Genomic DNA, 19,580 nt, shown 5'->3' with positions numbered 1-19,580 from the left:
GGTAGCTCCTTCTACTCGATAAAAGGAATCCAATTGCAACAAATCCCTATATTGTTCTACAAAAGCGTGTGGGACAACCAAAGTAATGTTATCACAGTTTCGGTGGCCACTAAAGTCAGCCCTAATGCATATGGGGTAGTTTGGGTTTCGAGCTCTGTAGGTTTTTCCTCAAAAGCAAATCTATGGCGTATGAATTCAAAGACCATGTCAATGCATAGTACATGCAATGAGTTTCCCCCCACCAACAAAGTTGTTTGTCAAAGGAACAATTGCATGGATATTGTACTCACTCCCATGCAAAGGGACGATGGCACTATGCCTATCTCAAAATGAAGCATTCGATGTGGCATCATCTTCATACTCCCTCTTTAGTGATGATTGCCTTGTTGCCGGAAATGGACATAACAAGCATCAATATGGGAACACTGTGACACCAAAAATTGATATATTTTATTTGGCATTGGTATTGTTTTTCTCTATATTTGATAAGAGTTTGAGTATCAAGTGATAGCCTAGTAGCTCTCACTTATTTTAATTTTCTAAGATATTGTATGGGATTGAGAGAATGAGTGGAATGGATCAATGTAAATACCATGTGTATGAATGATAAATACCTTGGTATGGGATGAGAGTTATTTGTGTATGGGATATTATGGGGTTTTTAGAAAATAGGAAGAGAGTCATATAAAGAGGTGGGCCTCATGTCCATGTGTTCCAATAATATAAGAGAGATCACATGCCAAGCATGTGGAAGGCATGTGGAGGAGTGTGGAAGAGTGTGGAGTCAACAAGAATCCTTATAGAATTCCTATGTGGAATAAGGAGGATGTGGACATATGGAAAAGAGAGGATCCCTATGGGCTCCATGTGGGGAGACTCTTGACTTTCTCAATATTTCAAGAGCCTTGAGCATATTTTGATGGGACACATGACAAGAGTAGCAAAAAAGGGCATGAATGGTGACATACGGGCTTATGTGATCGATGGGGAAAGGAATCTACAAGCAACAATTGTAAATGGATGAAGGAGGGTGACAAAATCCCTATAAAAGAAGCCCTCCTCTCACATTGAGCCTCATGCTACTATAGCTCTAGTCTCTTCAAGACTCTTCCATGAGCCTTCTCTCTCCCTCTTGTATATATCCTCTTATGTAGACTCTTGAGTCCATATTTCTCTAGTTCATTCTCTTTCTATGAGTAGTCTTAGAGCTCCCGCTCCGTCTTGTATGTATGAAACCTCTTCTTCTCCCTTGTGTTTATAGTATTTTGAGTTGAATTTGAGTGGAGTCTCACTCTATTGGTAATGAAAGTCACTTGAGGTTCTCTCTCTTGGGTGTCTCTTCCCTTTTTTCATTGCTCTCTCTTCCAAAGTGCTTAAAAGTGTTGTCTATTTGGCCGCTCATTGCACACACATGGTCCCCCCGTTTCTCGAGTCAAAAAAGGCATTTTTTCCTCTCTCCTAGGCGACTTCTATGGACTTTCAATCGTTGATGAAGTCTGAGCATGGAGGGAGTATTCTCCCAAGTCGGCATCAGTAGAAGGAGTAGATGTTTTTCATGACTGTTTGACCCCCTCTCAGTATTTTGCTCATAACTTTTTACTCAATGATCTGATTTTAACGAAACTTATATCAACGCGAAGCTCTCTTCAAGGAGCACAATTCTATGTTTTGAGTTTCCGTATCAGATGGTAGACAAAAAATCCATGACTCTCATGACTCTCTATGTGTGACCGTTTCTTTTCCATACAGTTTTTATCCCTTTCCAATAAAATACCCATAACTTTTCAACTGCTTCTTTGTTTCTTACGAAACTTATATCAAAGCGAAGCCAATTTCAAGGCGCATCACTACATGTGCTTAAATCTTTGATATCATGTCTCTACTAGAAGTTATAGGCCTCGGTGTCTAATAATTTACAGAGTGCTTTGAGCTACTTGTAGAGGTGTCTATGAAGAAGGTGCAATGTTTCCTCGGAACCTACCCATCCAACCCAATCATCCCTTTCAAACTCCTCGATATATAACACTCCATGTAATGTTGAGCCACAATATCTTCTTTCAACAACATATTACTCCTCTTTGGCGCAAACCAGCTTATTGAGATTATTGCCTCCATCGATCCTTTTCTTCTTCCTATGCTAGAATACAACATCACTTGGGATGTTACCGTATTCATTCTCATATAATGGAGGAAAGTATGGTGTGGTCTCTTGGCATGAAAGCTTTATTTTATTTTCCTTTTTAAGTGATAAAGATCTATGTCACTTAGTTCAAAAGTAGTAGAAAGTGAAGAGGTGCGTGAAGTTTATTTCCCCCAACTTCATGTCACAACACATATGGTGTGCACTTTCATTTTCTTATTGAACAACTAAGAAAAGAGATTCGGCTTAGAACGCAAAGGAATGTAAAGTTCTACGAGAAGTATGTTTGAAACTACCATGCGAGAAGTAATAGATTTAGGACACACAAAAAGTACACATCAATTAAATTTGAAATGCACAATCGTTACACCGTTTCATGAGGACACACCAAATTAATAGTCAACAGAGAATCTAAAAGGGTCCACACACTTGTCAAATTTTAACGATGTATACTTCAAGCACAGAAAACTTGGTTACTTAATGTTAAAGAAAGTGTGATAAAACATAAGTGATCGACACTGTTTGAAATCTGTCACAACAGTAGTGACTAAGACTGTAAATAACATATATGATTCAATTCGGCGTAAAGAGAAGGACAAATCACTGGCACTGTCTGTAAGTTTTCACTGTGCTGCTTGTTCAAAACATTGGAGCTGCAAAAGAAAATAAGAAAACTATCCATCTCCAAATGCATACATGGCCCAGAAATATTTTTGATGACACCTAAAGCCCTACACCAAAATCTGATGCACTACTTTGACAGATTTTGCACAAAATGCAGATGAACCACACTAGATAGAAAGCATCCATGAACAAGCACCGTAGTATGTGCAGTATGTGCATAAACGCAGATTCCTAAAAGAATATCATACAATGAAAATTGTGCAGTAGACACATATCATCAATATTTTGGATGCATAAGTAGTAACAACAAATGTTTAGAATGAAACTTACCTTCTTCATACGCATATTTTGTTGTGGCATGAATGGCTCTTTTAAGAGATATCTTCCCGTTGCTTCCAAGTGCAGAATGTTTTACTCCCTTCGCTCGGGGTCACAGATGACTTTCATGCTAGAAGCGAAACTTTTTAATTGGTGCCGAGAGTTTATAGGTCCTAATAAAAATAAATGTTTGAAACGTTCGCCACGATTTGAAACTTTTATACAAAAAAATATGAAGTTTCACCAGGATTTGCATCTTTTACTTCAAAATTGAGAAGAAAAGATACAAAGCTTACTGTGTTATATTAATATTGCAAAACTAAAAATTTTACCGCTATTAACTTTCGCCAAGATTTTATATTAATATATCAATATAGCTTCGATAAAAACATCACTGCTTGGGGTGCATCATGCGAGCAACCCACATGACCTCCTTCCAAAGTAGTTGCTGAACCAGCCACCACAGTAGACGCTATGATTGCAGAATGTTTTACTTCCTTGGCTTGTGGTGCATCACCAGCAGCCCACATGACCTCCTTGCAAAGGACTTCTTGAACCACCCACAGTAGACGCTGCAAGACACAAACACAAAGTCAATTGAGAGCCACGTCTCATGTAGGACATGAGCTAACACAGCTTGCCATTACCTATGTCAACAGTAGACTGCACCATAGGAGGCTTTGAATACAGTTCTGCAATTCAGAAAAAGAGATGAACAGAAGACAAGTCAGCGTGACCAGTAGCATTAAAACAAGTAAGGAAACAGTCGGGGCAAAACAAAAGACTACACCATACGTTTTGCTTTAAAACCATGCTTGCATTCCATCGTTAGTTCCACACCCTCGTTTGTTTCTCCAATTAACAAATCCCATTCATCTACCTCCTCCTTAATATTCATGACAAACATCTCCGACACTTTGTTGGATCGTATCTCGCCAGCACCGTTTTCTGTCAGTCCTTCACCTGTCACATGCAACTAGATTGCTTGGCCAGCTGGGCTCTTGATGAACACTTCTCTCTTTTGCTATCTTGTTGAGGTTCACATGAGTCACGTTGTCAGAAATGATGCAGAAGATTGATGTTCAATTGCATGCAACCTTTTCTAGAGATTTCGTTATCATCCAGTCCTGCTTGCACTTGATGTTGTTCATGTCGATAGTAAAACGTAGTTTTTCTTTTTTTCGGAGGAAGACAAATTCCTATTCTTTGAACTGTAAGCAAATCTATTGTCATTCCACTTCGAGCAAACGACGGGGAGATGTATTTCAGAAATGTATAAATAATAAATCAAAACTAAATTGAGACAGAAGCATGCAACTGTGACAGGAATAATCCAAACGCAAAGCTGCATTGCATGTACGACAAAAGTTCCAGCACCATTTGCAACTTCATTGGATCCCTTTTTTCGAAGGCACAAATGTTTATTTTTTGGGTCAAATGATGTTCCTACACTTCAGGAAATAGTACTTCCGCGCTCTAGCCGGATTGGCCCTCGAGTGTGTTGTAACCTAATGGACCTACTATGTTGTGGCTCCTTATGTAGTACTGCTCTAAAGTTCATGCTTTGTCTATAGTGTCTGTTGTTTCCAAAACTTTGATTTCGAAATTTTTTTTGAAGGGCTTGTAACGCTGCAAGTTCTCTTTCATTTTCGCCGGTGGTTTTTTATTGTGCTGTTTGATCCTTCGCGGCAGGTCCGTCGTGCTCCCTATGTATTTTCTGTTGTTGGGCTTGCACGTGATGCAATAGACGACGAGGCTCGCGCGATTCCCTTGCGCGGGCGCTTCAGTGGAGGCTCCTCCTTCATCTCGAGGCTCGCGTCTTTCAATGCCGTACCTGCGTAAACATTGATGATTACATTAGTCATCGAGGTTTTCGGTCTATTTTTTTTCGTTTGACGTCCATAATAGAATGCATTTATTTACTCGCCCTGGTTTTTCTCTGTTGGCGTGAAAGGATCGTTTCCAATACCGAAGCGCTCCTCGTATAAGTCCCTGTCGAAAATATACGTAAGCTTCTCCATTGTCGTCACCGGGTGCGTCGCGTCGTGCGTCCCTCCAAATTGTTCCATGAATTGTTCGAGTATAGCCATTCCTTGATCGCGCGTCATGTCCCTCAGTAACTCCAAGGATACGTTGTACCCGTAATACAGCAGCTCGCACGCATACGCTGTGATCCCTTTCGTCTTCGTGTCTAGTAGCTTCTGCCCCTCCAAACTTTCCATCATCCTATCGGTCTCATCGAACTCAATGTCAAGCTCGACAAGGATCTCTTTCAGGAGTCCTACAGGAGAAGTGCAATCCATGATGAGTTTGTTGTTCTTACAACTCGTTAATTCTTTTTCTCAATTGTTGCGTTTTTTTTTTAATTTTCGGAAGCATTACGTACCATTTGCGAATCTCAAGCCTCCCGGCTGTCTTTTAGCTGGTAAACGCCTATTGCAATTGTCAATGAAGTCGCGTAGTTCCGCATACGTGTTGAAGCCGTTGATGTAAGCTCCCGGACGTTCTCCTGCATTGTTTGCTAGCCGGAATTGCTTTGTGGTTAGGAAGAACCTCCTCTTTGCTGGTGGAGGTTTTGTTGCCTTCGCGTTGCTTTTGTATAGCTCAAATAGCTGCTTGCAGGCACGACTTATTACACCGTCTTTTCAAATGAGCCGTCTTTTTAAATCTTCAAGAAAAAAAGATTCTTTCATGCTGGTGGAATTTACCTTGTCTGCGTCCATGTCTTATGCTGCAATGTCCCGAGCTTTCTGATTCTCTGCACCTGTTCTCGACAACAGACAAGATATTAAAACCATTTTCCTTGCACGCATGTTTGATGTAACATATTCATGGCTTGTCTCTGCCTTGTTCAATCTCTGGTAGTGAATACCTTTATGCGCGTGGTTGTGTTGTCGGCTGTGAGAACTCTCGTGGAATTGGTCTGAATATGTCTGGATGTGGGCAATGTAGTATGCGCAGCCTCGTTCTCTCAGTCACTTTGGACAACATCACGTATGCTAGGCCAGGGGCAAACACTCCTCGGAATATGAGCAGCGCTTTGTTGGATATGGTTGCGCCTTGGGATTTGTGTCCCGTGATAGCGTATGCTAGGGTTAGTGGAAATGTGGACTTGTGGAACCATTTTCCATTTATTGCCTTTCGCTGATGCTTCGAGCGTCGTAATGTGAGCACGACGGCCGTTGTGTCCGCTCGCGGCATTACTGTGTATTTGAACATGCACAATCATCTCGGGAGTGTTGAATTTCTCCACAAGCTCATTGTTGAAGGTAGCGACATCGACTCTGTGCGTGCAAATGATGGTTGTTTCGGCATCGATGAAGTGGCATGCACCTTCCTTGTCGACAATGCACTACCCCAAACAGTCGGAAATCTCGTCAGTTGTGGGCGTCCTGAGTCTTATGGTATGCAAGAATGCCAGGAACGGCATGTCTCGTGCATGTCACACCGAGAATTGCATGTGGTACATTTTTGCTTGAGCCCAATGCGTGGAGGACATGATGTGGCACGGCTCGCAGAGATCCTCGCGGTGTTTGCAGACTGGCGGTATTTGCGCCAGGTCACCAAAAATTATGAGTATTTTGTGTCTGAATGGCTCATGCAATGTGCCATTAGTCACATTGACGATTCGTCTTACCACGAGATCGAAAGTCATCCTTGTTAGCATGGACATCTCGTCAATGATGATCGCGTTGGCTTCCTTGATTGCGAGGTGTCGCTCATCCGTCTCATGGATGTTCAGTGGGTACTGACTGCTGCGCACAGGGATCTTGAATTGGTAGTGTACAGTGGTTGCAATCCCGCTCAGCCGCGTCGCAGTCGCCCCTGTTGATGCACAGAGTATTGCCATTTTGTTTTGCGCTACCAGATGCGAAACATAGTACCGTATCAAGAAGCTTTTGCCGCTACCTGGTGTTCCACAGACAACGTGCAGCCCCGAGCTTGTTGAAGCTAGGCTTTCGAAGACTCTTTGTTGTTCTACTGTCAATGCGGCATTGGCGATGGTGCGAAACTCGGCCATTTTTTCCAACATCCTCGCACGTGTTGGCCCTTCGACAGTTTGCTGGTCGATGTTAGGTGCTTCCATTGGGCAGTCTCGGATGATCGCAACCTTTTGCAATATCATATTGATCAACTGGTGCGTGTGGTCAGTCGCTAGCAAGTTCCTTTGCATGTATTCGATCACATACATCTCGAGGTCCTCGTTGCTCAATATGAGGCCAGGTCCTCGTTGCTCAATATGAGGCCGCGCATTTGGCATTCGACAAAGTAGGATCTAGCTGTGTTGGCAGGTGATATGAGCTCCGTTTCATTCCTGAAGCTGAGTTTTCACAAGAGCACATTGTAGAAGTACCCCTTTGGTTAATGTCTAGGGTGGTAGTCAGTGAATCTGACTACTCGCTCACATTTTGCGATCCTGTTGCCTAAGAGGTCAAGACCGACCGTTCCACATTGCGTTTCCTTGGGCTTTCGGATCACATAGCCTATGGTAATCGTAGAACGTGCTATCCTCGATGACGCTTGGTCTCCCGCAGTATATGTCGACCGGGTGCAGGGTGATGTTGTTGTTTCGCGAGATGATGCGTTGTCTTAGAGATGGTGGGGAGGAGTCGACGTAGTGAACGGTCTCGCTCCTTGTGATTGTTGGTATCTGCATGCAGTTTAGCACGGCTCGCGGCAATGAGTTTCAGCTTTACTTCGTCGAGATGTTGCAACCCCAAACGCGAGGCGTCTTCTGAACAGATGTTCAATTTGCCCATTGGTTCAGATTTCATCGCGTACTTGAGAAGGTAGTGAGAGATTGAAGAGTTTGTCACCCGCTGTATGTTCATGTGCGCACCCCACAACAGTAACACGGAAGGGTGGTAAGGGATGACGTTTCGGTGCTCATGTCCCGGCCGGTAATACAACCAATGTTGCGTCAGAGGGTCGAGGATGGGTTCATATTCTGGCTGTGTTGCGAAAGGGAAGCCGTGCTTGCAACTGTGGTGTGACGGTCCGACGTAGGACACTTTCCTGCATACGTGCAACTGCTTCCTGAGAACTAGTTCTCGCAGCCTTGTGTTTCGAGGATCCAAGGCCTCGTCCCTGGGGACGTAAGCCGCAAATCTGATTTGCAATTCGCTGACGGTCATCATGGTGGACCCACAATATGACATGGGCGTGTAGGGAGCCCCTGTTTTGTATCTCATAACGAACGACATGGTGTTGTATTCGGCCAAGCAGGCCGTCGGATGAAAGCAAATGCTTGCGCATGAACATGTGGAAGCGTGCGTGGAAAAGTGCCACGCATTCAACAGGACAGTCCTTCCAAGTGAATTGCGCATTATAATGTGTTGCGATGCTCTCGATCACATTAATTTCTTGCCACCGTGTATCGGTGACCTCGTCTGCAGTGAATGTCAGAAAGAAATCTGGGAGGCCCCAAGCATCGACCATCGTTATGAGGTCCTTCAGTTGCCGTCGATGCCACGATGGGGACCCCGGCATTGTTGATGGCATGCTGTAGCGAAGCACGTGTCTCATTGCGTCTTCATCGGTCGTGGCAAGGTTGGCTTTCCTATATTGGTCGATGTCTCGTTGCAAGCATGTAGAGTTGCTTGAATTGGCAATCATCACTACTTGTTTTAACTGGAACATGATCAACAAGTACGGCTTGTAGAGCGTGTAGATAGAGAATAAGGTGCATATTCTCATTTTCACATAGTTGCTGAACTATATGCAGCCATCATAGTAGCCCCGTCCGAAAGGGAACAGGAAGGGGAACACTGCTGACTCCATGGTTATGTCAACGCACGCACTGCCAGCTACTGCTACTCCGTCGACGTGTAATGAAGCGACCCTCTCTGAAAGCATTTCTGTACCCTGTAGCTGTATGGAGGCAAACTCATGCTTGTCCCTTGCATCAAAGGCGCGACGGTTCGCGGGGTCCACCATGTTTTGCAAAAGCAGGAGCTCAGGCTGAGATTCCGCTATTGACATTAACTCGAAGGGAGCTGTCTCATCGTGTAGTTCCAAGATACCTGCAATGGTTTGAGGACTCAAGATGCACATACCCATCTTGATCTCCGCATGCTCTGCTAAAGAATTGTACTTACGCAATATTGGATTGTTCTCGATGTTGTATGCGAGCACACCTGACAGCTCGTTCGTCACGATTTCTTGAGCCGAGCTTAGTGGGACGTTTCGCCAAGATATCAGAGGATTGTCTAGAAGTGACCTTCGATCAAGTGTGCCACGAGCAATCGCATTTGCAGTTGTGGTAACTGAAATGGATATATCTATGATGCTTAGCAGTTGCGTGTGGAGGTGGTTTGTTTTAAGCAACTGTCGAGAGTACTGTGGCATCAACCGCACAATGTATTTGCTCCGCTGGGCATCTCGTGTGCAGCTTTGGCATTTCCAGTAAGTCACTTGCATGCCCATATTCTCGCATGCATCCAAAAGTATCATGTTTCCGAGTGCGGTGCTGTGGCTCGAGATGCCTATGCCTTGCGAAGAAACGATCCTTTGGTTTGCAGACAGTAGCGTGGTTATGCCACAGACACCGCAGATTTGAAGGCTAGAGAAAATAGCCGCGCAATTACTAACCCATTGCTTGTATCTATCTGCGATGGTCAACCACCACGATGACGTAGCTGGCCTCAAGGACATCTTTCTTGATGTTATATCAAGTTGAATAGCTCGACCTCTAGCTGCTCTGAGCGTTGACGAATGGTCATGTTCGAAGGAGTTTTCGGTGGTCATTTCTACATCGTGACATGAATCGATGTCTTATGTTCGGGCTTAAACACCTACAGGGATTAATAATAAAAACCATCCGAAACTTTGCTACAATTTCACTCACGTGGTTTTGTCTAAACGCAACAGGAAAAACAAAAAGGACTGAAACTCTATCTTTAGAAGGTGAAAGAATTGATAAAATAACTTGAATCAAGCAAATACATTTTGTTGTGCGTACCTTTAGGAGAAGACACTCGTTTGGAGGCTGCAAACATCTCAAAAACAGAAGTGTTGCAGACATGATTAGTATGTTGGTTGAACCAAGCAAATGTAATGTTCCCTTGCGGAAACAGAATGTGCGAAGAAGTATGCGTGCTCAAGATGAGGTGTAAAAAAAAAAAAACCATACGTAATGTATGGTGGAGAGCCGGCACATGTCTCTCCAAAAATTATATATCATAGGGGAACGTGCCATCCCCCCGTTTCGAATAGTCACCTCCAGTGTTGGAGGTGTAGCGCATTAATGCTGACCAGAGCAACAGACGGTGCAGAAACATTTCAAAATTGAAATGACCGTACATTCTACTTACGTGGAGTATCCTTTGTGACGTCCACAGCTTGACGAGAAGTCGCCTATTTCTTTGCTGGAATGTTGGAATCTGAAAAACAATCATGATTAGTCAATATGCATTCCTCATGTTCTGCATGTTTGGATATGTTGGTTAGCATATGTGCAATTTCCTAAAGATGATAAATTCAAGCACAAAAGCTATACACAATCCAACGTCAGACATCGTCCATGTGCTGATATCTCTCTCTCGGAGGCTTAGTTCCTTTAGTAATTATTTGTCAATGCTGCGAGCTTGTAGCGAGCTAGAGAATGTCAAAATTTCTCATCAGCGTTTTAGTACTTTTGTCTATCGACCTATATGCACTATTGATTGGAAATTTTGAGTTGTAAAAGGGGGTTCACATCCCAACTTACAACGAAACAAGGATGTGGCAAGCCAGCGCAACACGGAGTCGGGCTGGACTCCTCTATCTTAGGAAGATAGAGTATATGGCAGCCAGGGGGAGAGTAATCAACAGGGTTGTCCATCAAGAGAATGTAGTTCTCTTACCTAGTTGGGATTGAGGACCATAAGCATTCTTGGCATGAGTAAATAGTCCTGGCTCTCGTCTTGTGTGGCTTTGAGCAAAATTTTTGATGCAAGGATTTTGTAATATCCATGCACGCAAGGGATGTAAGCATCACACAGGGCTTTCAATCACAAAAAGTCCTGCAATTATGAGAATTTAAAGTTATGCCTAAGGCTTCAAAAGCATTACTTTTACTGCAAGGGATTTTGTAATATCCACGCCGCACAGTGAAGAGTCTCTGCAATGAGATAGAACTAAGACCTCTGCTAGCTCCACAACTTTGAGCCTCATATTTTTATTAGAGTTAGGAAGCTCAATCTGAGATTGGATTGAAGGATTTTAGAACTACGTAGACTGTATGCACGGCTAGATGCACGAGTATATGTATGCAGCAATAGGCCTCCCATACCCAAAAAGAAAACTATGATTTTCATCATTATCAAAGAATGTGGCGGAGGCATGTTTTGTTGCCTATACAGACAGCCTATACAGACAGCACGACTGGTCGTTGCACTTCCTACTACTAATTCTCTAGATTCAATACAATTTCCACAATTAACGTGAAGTTATGTTTGACATGAGTGGCAGAAGGAGTATAACACTATTGTGGACGCAAAGAGATGGCCATGGTGTAGGTCTAGGCAACAGGGTCGGGCTGTCACTGTTTCGCTTGCATTGATGGCCATTGCAACCACACTAGAATCAACGCCACTACATGCTTCAGGTAAAGTGTTATCCTGCTCCTCTGTGGACGCTATATTCTGCTCGGGAAAGGGCACATAATTGCATGCTTCAGGTAAAGTGCTTTCTTGCTCCACAGCGGATTCCAATTTCTGCTCAGAACCAGGAGCAGAAATAGAGAAATCGGCGACACTACGCGTCGATTCTCTGAACTCTTCTGCTGCATTTGAATCGGCAATTACCGGGGCAACCGTCTCAAGTCCCTCGGATGAACCATTGAGACCGAATTTTTCACCCTGTTCTTTCAAGTTAAGGGAGCAAGTCAATTCAAGCTCAGGGTTGCGCAAGGAGTTTTTCAAATTCTCCACCGCATATTCTTGATTGTCCACGCCCTCCGCCTGACCATTGGCAGCTTGAAAATTATCCGTGGTGGCCATGCTAACTAATAAAAAGAGTATCAAAGAGACAGGTGTGCACGCTTCAGCTCAACCTAACTGTCATTGCCCTTCCAATCGAATTCTGCCTTTGAAAATCGATGTAAAGATGCCCTAAATTTGCAACACCTGCAGCCTCAATTGGCCAGAGCAAAGCTTGCAATTCCAGCCCTCTCGCTGCCAGCAAAAGCTCAAAAATCAATGCCTCCGCGAACCCTAAAAACCTTACTGCATCGCTGCGGCTGTGTCGACTAGCAAGGGCAAAAGCCTTACCCCGTTAACCTCCCGCTTGGAATTCTCAATGTGGAGTCGCTTCCGTTTCTACTGTCCACCGTTTGTAGCTAAAGAACAAAAGGATCTCTCGTTGCAAGCCCACGTTCCGACTCTCACAAACGCTGCGTCGGAGTGTCTTTGAAGAGCTTAACGGATGAATAAGTTTCATAAGCTATCGACATATGGCATCTATGTACGTCTGGGAAAAATGGACGCAAAGGTGATCTCAGCTCCAAACTTTCTTTGATTCTTTACAATGTCTTACTACGGCGTTCGCTAACGGATTGCCTCGTCAATCATTTCATTTATATGTCAGCCTGTTGGAAGCCGAGAAGGTGAGGGGGAGTTGAAAGCTGCAGAGGAAGCAATGCAAAAGCAGGAGAAGGGTGCGAGAGATGAAGAGGGAATCGCAACGGAAGAGTGGGGGAGAAAGAAGCGAAGAAGAGGGAAGAACTGAGAAATGGTTTCACAGAACGTCTCCTAGTGTGTCTGTGAGCCTGTTGGAAGCCGAGAAGGTGAGGGGGAGCTGAAAGCTGCAGAGGAAGCAATGCAAAAGCAGGAGAAGGGTGCGAGAGGTGAAGAGGGAATCACAACGGAAGAGTGGGGGAGAAAGAAGAAGCGAAGAAGAGGGAAGAACTGAGAAATGGTTTCACAGAACGTCTCCTAGTGTGTTTGTGAGGAAGAAGGTCCCACTGACAACAGTTTAAACAGACCGATCTATAGCCATAAGCTTCGTTGAACCTCTCAAAGACACAGAAAGCATAACGAGGGAGATTCATGGGCAGTGGCTCGATACAAGCTTCAATATAAGCAGGAGCAAACCTGATGGTGACGGCACGTGAACATTCGAAAGCCAATACGTGAGGGTCTCTTCACAAACCAACAGCCTTCATAAAGCAATCTACGTTGTTTTTGGCTTACGTTCGTCCGTTTCGCCTATATTTAAAGGTTTTGCCTTGGCTTTTTACGCAGCTTTTCAAAAGCTTTTAAAGCTTTTGGGCTTTCAGAATTTAAAATTTAAAAAATCTAAGGGTGTATATTGTGCCATGTGGAAGCACAAGATTTCAGAATTTGAAAAAACGTCCTAGTGCTGGCCAAGTAATCACAACTTTGGGCTTCTGTTTTCAAGGGTCCTAATCATCATGACAAAGTAATATGGACCATAACTACCTTGCATTGGACCGTCCGACTCGTTTGCTTCCTCTTTTACATTTGTGAAACTTCCTTCATCTACAATAACGTATCAGTAACCCACTAATCGTGCGCTACACAAGGGAACTACACACAATACAAACAATACCAGCACAGAAGCCACCTGGAAATGTATGTGCAACGTAAGTAGTAGTGAAGTGTTCCAGCTCTGGTAAAGACACAGGTAGAATCGAGTGTTTAGGGTGAAAGCGAAATCAAAAAGCTCAGACGAAGGAGGGAAGGAATCGAAGTACGAAAAGAATGTCATGAAATGGAGACAAATCAGATACCCCTTTCAAATGTATCACTTCCAACAACAGAGCCCAAGGATACAGAACCGAAGACGTGCGAAGGAGAAGCCATGGATGCAAGAACAGACAAGGTGGGCAACGCAGTAGTGAGGGTTTTGGAGAGTAAGGAGAACAACAAAGCCCAGGTGATCGTGCACCAAGGACATCCCACCCTCATATAGACTTCCTTACGCCGCTCTGTTCCCAACTCCGAGCCGAGAGGCCATTTTCTTATGCTCCTACCGACGATCCAAAGGCGCTGGAGGTGTCACAACACCACACATGAACAAATCAATCCTGAAGAAAATCGGAACACCGCCATGGGGCCACTCCCAACAGCCATGCAAAGTTGGTTTCTCATGCTTGTACCGACGAGCCAAAGGCGCTAGAGGTGTCGTGCCAGCACAGATGAACCAATCAATCGTAAGGGAAATCGGCACACCCTCATGGCGCCACTCCCAACAACCATGCAAAGTTGCTGTATCGGTCGGGCAACACAAACCGCACATGACAAACCGCACATGACCTTCGATGGCCATACCTGCAAGCCAAGGACCATCGCCCACGAACGCCATGGAGTTTCGATCCGAAAGAGAAGGTTACACGGCCATACCTACAGTGAACAAGCGTTGGTCACCACCGCCACCGACTGACACATGGGAGATCCAAAGATTTTGCAGCACCATCACCCCCCTTGGACAGAGATACGTGTTTGGGTTCTGACAGATGCGTGAGGGAGACGTTGTGCAATAGAATGCACGCCAACGAACACATCCAATGAAGAACGACCAAACGCAGAGTAGAGGCAAAAAATGCGGGAGACACGATGAAACCTTCATCAAATGCGGGGAACGAGGAAGCAAGCCTACCTGGAGGCTTCCAGCAAATGCACACGGGGCTGGGCCATGTGGGCAGTTGAGTGCCTACTAACCACCAAAGAGCACGTGTCTACCAAATGTAAGAAAGAACTCCACAGAGAGCCTGTGGGGTCAAGAGCACACGTAGATAGGTGACAGGTGGCCAAGGTATTCGAAGTCCAACGTGGATTGAAGCCGGGGGTGTCAACACAGCCAACAAGCATATGACATGTATCCACGGTGGCTGCTAGTGGAGGACACGTCATTTTCCGTTTCCTCAGGGAAAATACCTTAACTAAAGCCTTCCCTCCTACACTTAAATTTTTAACATTGACGACTCTTGTATAAAGATAACACATATTTGTAATTATAAAAATTCCAAGGTTCATCCGGGCCAGGAAGCTTGTGTCACAGAAGCCAACTGCGCTTGTGATTTTTGAAAATTTTAGTGTGACTGGTGTGGTATGCTTGCATTACCAGAGTATCGAAGTAAGGGAACGTTGTTTACGGATCAGCTTAGCATAGAGCGCTTATGGCAGGATTATTTCAAAGATTTTCACAGAAGCAACAAAGTAAGTCGCAAGCTGCAGGGCTGCTCAAAATCATTTGATTGCATAAGTCAAGCGTTTATTGCCTTACTGTATGGATTGATTGAAATTCCAGGGCCGCCAGATTTTAGGCATAAGACCACAAAGGAGGCTCTCTGGATAGACGATTGGAAGACTCCGGATTGGCTTCAAGAGGCACTAGAAAAGAAGGCACCCGGGGTTATGTCTAGGGAGAACTTTCAAAGTGGCAGTCAATTTGTTTGTGCAGGCAGAACTGGAAGAGCAGTCCGGTTGCCTCAGCGGAACGAGGTTAAGGATATTCGTAGCCGTACGGTGGATGTGTTTAGAACCAACAATTTGATGAATATGTATGTAAAGGGCGGGAAGGTGGTGGATGCTCGTCGTGTTTTTGACAACATGTCTAAACGGGATGTGGTGTCATGGAACATTATGATCCTGGCATATGCCAGGCAGGAAAAGAGTGCACATGCGTTGGAGTTGTATGCACGAATGATTAGGGAAGGTTTCCAAGCTAGTGATCGAACTTTTGTTTATGCATTGAAAGCTTGCTACTGTAGCCTGGCAGCACTGGAAGAGGGGAAGCAAGTTGATGGGAAACTAGCGAAACCAGGATGCCTGGAGAACGGTAGATCCATCCACTTGCAAGCAGTAAAGAGTGGCTCTGAGTCAGATATATTTGTGGGAACCACTTTGGTGGATATGTATGCAAAATGTGGGAGCATTGAGGATGCACGGTGTGTCTTTGACACAATGCCTTGTCGTAATGTGGTTTCCTGGAATGCTATGATCCTGGAGTATAGCAAACAGGAAAAGGGTGCACGGGCTTTGGAATTGTATGTATGGATGCAAACGGAAGGTGTCAGACCAGATGATCGAACATTTGTGGGTGCATTGAAGGCTTGCAGTTGCCTGGCAACATTGGAAGAGGGGAAGCAAGTGGATGGGAAATTGGTGAAAGTAGAATGCCTGGAGACAGGTAGAAAGATCCATAGCCGAATAATTAAGTGTGCCTTTGAGTCAGATGTATTTTTAGGAAATGCCTTGGTGGATATGTATACGAACTGTGGGAGCATGAAGGATGCACGGCGTGTCTTTGATGACTTGCCATATCAAGACGTCGTCACATGGACTAGCATGATCTTGGGGTATGCTGGGCAAGAAGAAAGTGAGGAGGCTTTTAGACTTTATGCACAAATGCAGGAGCAAGGTTTATCACCGGACAGCTGGATCTTTGTTGCTATCATGAAGGCATGTGGCAACACAGCAGCCTTGGAAATCGGGAAGGAACTCCATTCTCGAATCAGCAGGGTTGGAGTTGAAACTCTTCCAATTGTGACAACCAGTGTAATTGACATGTATGCAAAGTGTGGGAGCATGGCTGATGCCCAACAGTTGTTTGATGCATTGCCCACAAGGGATACTGTAACATGGAATTCAATGATTGCAGGATATTCCCGCCAGGGAGAAAGGGAACCAGTGTTTCTTTTGTTTGAGAGGATGAGACAAGAAGGAGTTCATCCAGACCGCATTACATTTCTTAGTGTTCTTACTGTATGCAGTCATGTGGGTCTGGTGGACAAGGGCCACGATTATTTTTGGGCTATGAGCAAACAGTATCATATTGTCCCAACGATTGATCACTACTCCTGCATGGTTGATCTCAGCAGCCGTGCGGGCCAACTGGGCCAGGCCATGGCAATGGTTGAGAAGATGCCTTTCCCACCTAACGTCATTATATGGTTGACTGTCTTAAGTGCTTGTCGAAAGTGGAAGAATGTAGAATTAGGAAGGCATGCCTTTGAAAATCTGGTGAGATTGGATGAAAATCTTCCTGCAGCATACATTTTGATGTCAAACATATATGCAGATGCTCAAATGTGGGAGGACCGTGATAAGATCCAGGTAATGAGAGGATTCTTAAGCATGGATGAAGGCATCACAGAGCTTGTGTACTGACTTTATCAGAATGGCTTATATCCATGGTGAGAAACAGGAGACATACCCGACCATTTATATATGTGCTGGAGGAAGAACTTAGACTGCATGTGACAGGAAACGTGGTGAAACGAAGATGCACGGAGTGGGCAGAAAGAAAAATTTGCTATTGCTTGGGAACTACTCACTGCACCATACAGGGCACCCTTTCAAGTCAGGGAAACGTCGCAGGTCCACACTAAGGTTACTGCTTTGGTATTAAAGACCAGCATCAAAGAAGACTCCTTCAGATGCCAAGAACTGAAATTGTTCTATGGGTCTACTGGACTGCTTCTATGCTGAGTCCCAACCCTCCCTCCCTCTAGTGTCAGTCTGGCAATGGAATCTAATGTGCTGAGGAGACTGGACCATGGTGAACTACCTGGTATAGCAAACCCTCAGGAGACTGGGATGAGAGTGAGAATCCATCCATTCAACTGATTCTGGAGAGTCAGTTAAGAATATCTGTTCAGACCTGAAGGCCAGAGTCCTGCACATTTGGGAGTATCAAATCAGAGAAGTGCATAACCATGCTCCCATCTTGTTTCATGTGTGTGGGATGTTCTTAAATGGCATATTGCCATATTCTTCTCTGCTTTTGCTGAATCACACACGCGTGCATGTGTGCGCGACAAGTCTTGCATGTGGTGATCATGGCTCCTACTTGAGGCTCCTCATTCAACCATAGCATGTGTGCATACACATATCATTCGATCAGGGGATTAGCTACCTTTTCGTGGTAATGTGTATCACCTTTTTGTTGTGCAGTGATGCTGCGTCATCTTATGATGATATTAGATTCAAGCTATTGCATGTGGCAAAATGTCCATATGAGCTCTCACCACAAACCATTGATCTTGTTTTTATTTACATGCATCCCCCAAGTAATATAGTCTTCCAATTGATAGCCCCATTTGAATCTGAAACAACTTCTAGATTCTCCTAGCATGAGTGCAAGTCAGGCCCTAACATCTTCTACATATTCCATCTCTTACCCTCTAGCATTAGACCATACTACCATGTGGAGTATTAGCCATAACAAAATTGGCATTTTATCAGGAATATTACTGTGCCATATCCTAGAGAATTGGACTTTCCAGCATGCAAAACTAGTAGCTCTTTTCCACCTCTACTGTAAGACTCGGCTAATCTTATCAGAGACATCATGAGGAGTTGGGATTTTTAAAAAATGGAGGCTTGGAACCCAATTGAATTCTTTCACATAGAAAAGGCATCTACCTCACTGAGTATTGCCCTGCCAGAGATCTAGTCTTCTCATCACCTGCTAATGGTCCTGAGTGGTCCTGATTTCTGATCTCAGCCTATGTCTTCCATCTGAGCTCACTGCTGGTTGGAAACTTGACCCCAAGTTTGGAGCCCTTTCTTAAAGAGGACATGTTGGCTCTAGTAAAGTCTAAATCATCTAGAGCCTTGATCTTGAATATAGCAAAACCTATACAGAAGTATGCAGGTATAATTTATCAAGGCTAGAAGGACACAGCATCAAAGGTAGAGTACTGGCACATACATGTAAATGTAGTGATTCAACGCTAATTTTCCCCCCTACTAGGTTAACTTGGTAGCCTCTCTACTTGTCCATTTTTGTAATATCTCTAAACTTATCCCATCTATCCTTCATGGTGAATTCAAAACTTACAGGAATGCCTAGAAGTCTAAAAACATTTCCTTTTGGCAGTCTAGGACAGCTGTTCTAAGCTAATATAGTTTGTCCCTCTATGCACAATGTGCAATACTTAGTTTTATCATGGTTACTTGCAAAGCTTGAGGCTATACGCAAAGTATCCAAATAGTCAAAAGGGGCCATGATGTCTTGAGGGGCATTTCTAGGTGTTTGAAAGGGTGTATTGGTTCCACCCATTGGTCATTGATTGCATAAAAAACTTTAAATAGTTTATTTGTGAAGGCAAAAGAAAGGCTCCATCCAACTGATGCTCCAATGAAGAGAACTGAAGGACAAAATGCAAGCCAGCCTAAAATCTTCAAGCAGTAATAACTTCTCTTTACAATCTTGGCTTGAGAAATGGCTTAGTAGGAAATTGATTCACATATAGACCAACAAGGTACTCGATATTGGTGCCATATATAGGTGATTTGCTTTAGCTACCAACGTTTCTACGATGTAGCTTTACTAGGATAAATATCTAATAAATAAGCATGCATCATAGTTGAAATTCTTTGAAGTATATGTTTTAGACAGCAACCCCATTCACGGACTCTAGCTCAAAAACCATTCTCTCCTTCATTTATTCTATCCTTTTCTTACTACACCACCAAAAATCAAGTTTCTCATGGAGCCTAGGGTTTTGTCTTTGTAAATCTCTTATTGGAAATACAATCCACACTTA

General features: G+C 44.0%; 2 protein-coding genes across 3 annotated transcripts; one reads left to right on the top strand and one right to left on the bottom strand.

The window, feature by feature from the left end:
- Nucleotides 1-3,419: 3,419 nt before the first annotated feature.
- Nucleotides 3,420-14,555, bottom strand: LOC147892234 (uncharacterized). Of its 2 annotated transcripts, XM_087389042.1 has the most exons (4): nucleotides 14,428-14,555; nucleotides 13,504-13,563; nucleotides 3,878-4,045; nucleotides 3,420-3,654 (listed from the first exon to the last, which is right to left on the bottom strand). In XM_087389042.1, the coding sequence occupies exons 1-4, from the start codon at nucleotides 14,498-14,500 to the stop codon at nucleotides 3,596-3,598; spliced, it is 360 nt and encodes a 119-aa protein (XP_087245168.1). In that variant the 5' UTR covers nucleotides 14,501-14,555; the 3' UTR covers nucleotides 3,420-3,595. The 2 variants fall into 2 exon arrangements, with proteins under 2 accessions (XP_087245168.1, XP_087245169.1); XM_087389043.1 differs by lacking the exon at nucleotides 13,504-13,563.
- Nucleotides 14,556-15,072: 517 nt separating this feature from the next.
- LOC147892233 (pentatricopeptide repeat-containing protein At1g06140, mitochondrial-like) lies at nucleotides 15,073-17,890 on the top strand. The gene is made up of 2 exons (XM_087388808.1): nucleotides 15,073-15,243; nucleotides 15,335-17,890. The coding sequence occupies exons 1-2, from the start codon at nucleotides 15,204-15,206 to the stop codon at nucleotides 17,194-17,196; spliced, it is 1,902 nt and encodes a 633-aa protein (XP_087244934.1). The 5' UTR covers nucleotides 15,073-15,203; the 3' UTR covers nucleotides 17,197-17,890.
- The last annotated feature ends 1,690 nt before the right edge of the window (nucleotides 17,891-19,580 follow it).

The sequence above is a fragment of the Dipteris shenzhenensis genome, chromosome 17 (assembly GCF_047967505.1).
Source record: "Dipteris shenzhenensis isolate YYH24624 ecotype China chromosome 17, Dip_SZ_1.0, whole genome shotgun sequence".
NCBI classification, from domain to species: domain Eukaryota; kingdom Viridiplantae; phylum Streptophyta; class Polypodiopsida; order Gleicheniales; family Dipteridaceae; genus Dipteris; species Dipteris shenzhenensis.
Note: the sequence above shows the minus strand (reverse complement) of the source record. Positions and strands in the feature narration are given on the sequence as shown.

Excerpts from the sequence above, each read along its gene's own strand:
- LOC147892234 (XM_087389042.1), bottom strand. The coding sequence starts at position 14,500 with ATGGTGCTGCAAAATCTTTGGATCTCCCATGTGTCAGTCGGTGGCGGT. Across the intron at positions 4,046-13,503 it reads GTCGGACGGTCCAATGCAAG|GTGAAGGACTGACAGAAAAC; the intron begins GTAGTTATGGTC and ends TGCATGTGACAG. Across the intron at positions 3,655-3,877 it reads GCATGGTTTTAAAGCAAAAC|CGTCTACTGTGGGTGGTTCA; the intron begins GTATGGTGTAGT and ends TGTGTCTTGCAG.
- LOC147892233 (XM_087388808.1), top strand. The coding sequence starts at position 15,204 with ATGGCAGGATTATTTCAAAGATTTTCACAGAAGCAACAAA. Across the intron at positions 15,244-15,334 it reads ATTTTCACAGAAGCAACAAA|GGCCGCCAGATTTTAGGCAT; the intron begins GTAAGTCGCAAG and ends TTGAAATTCCAG.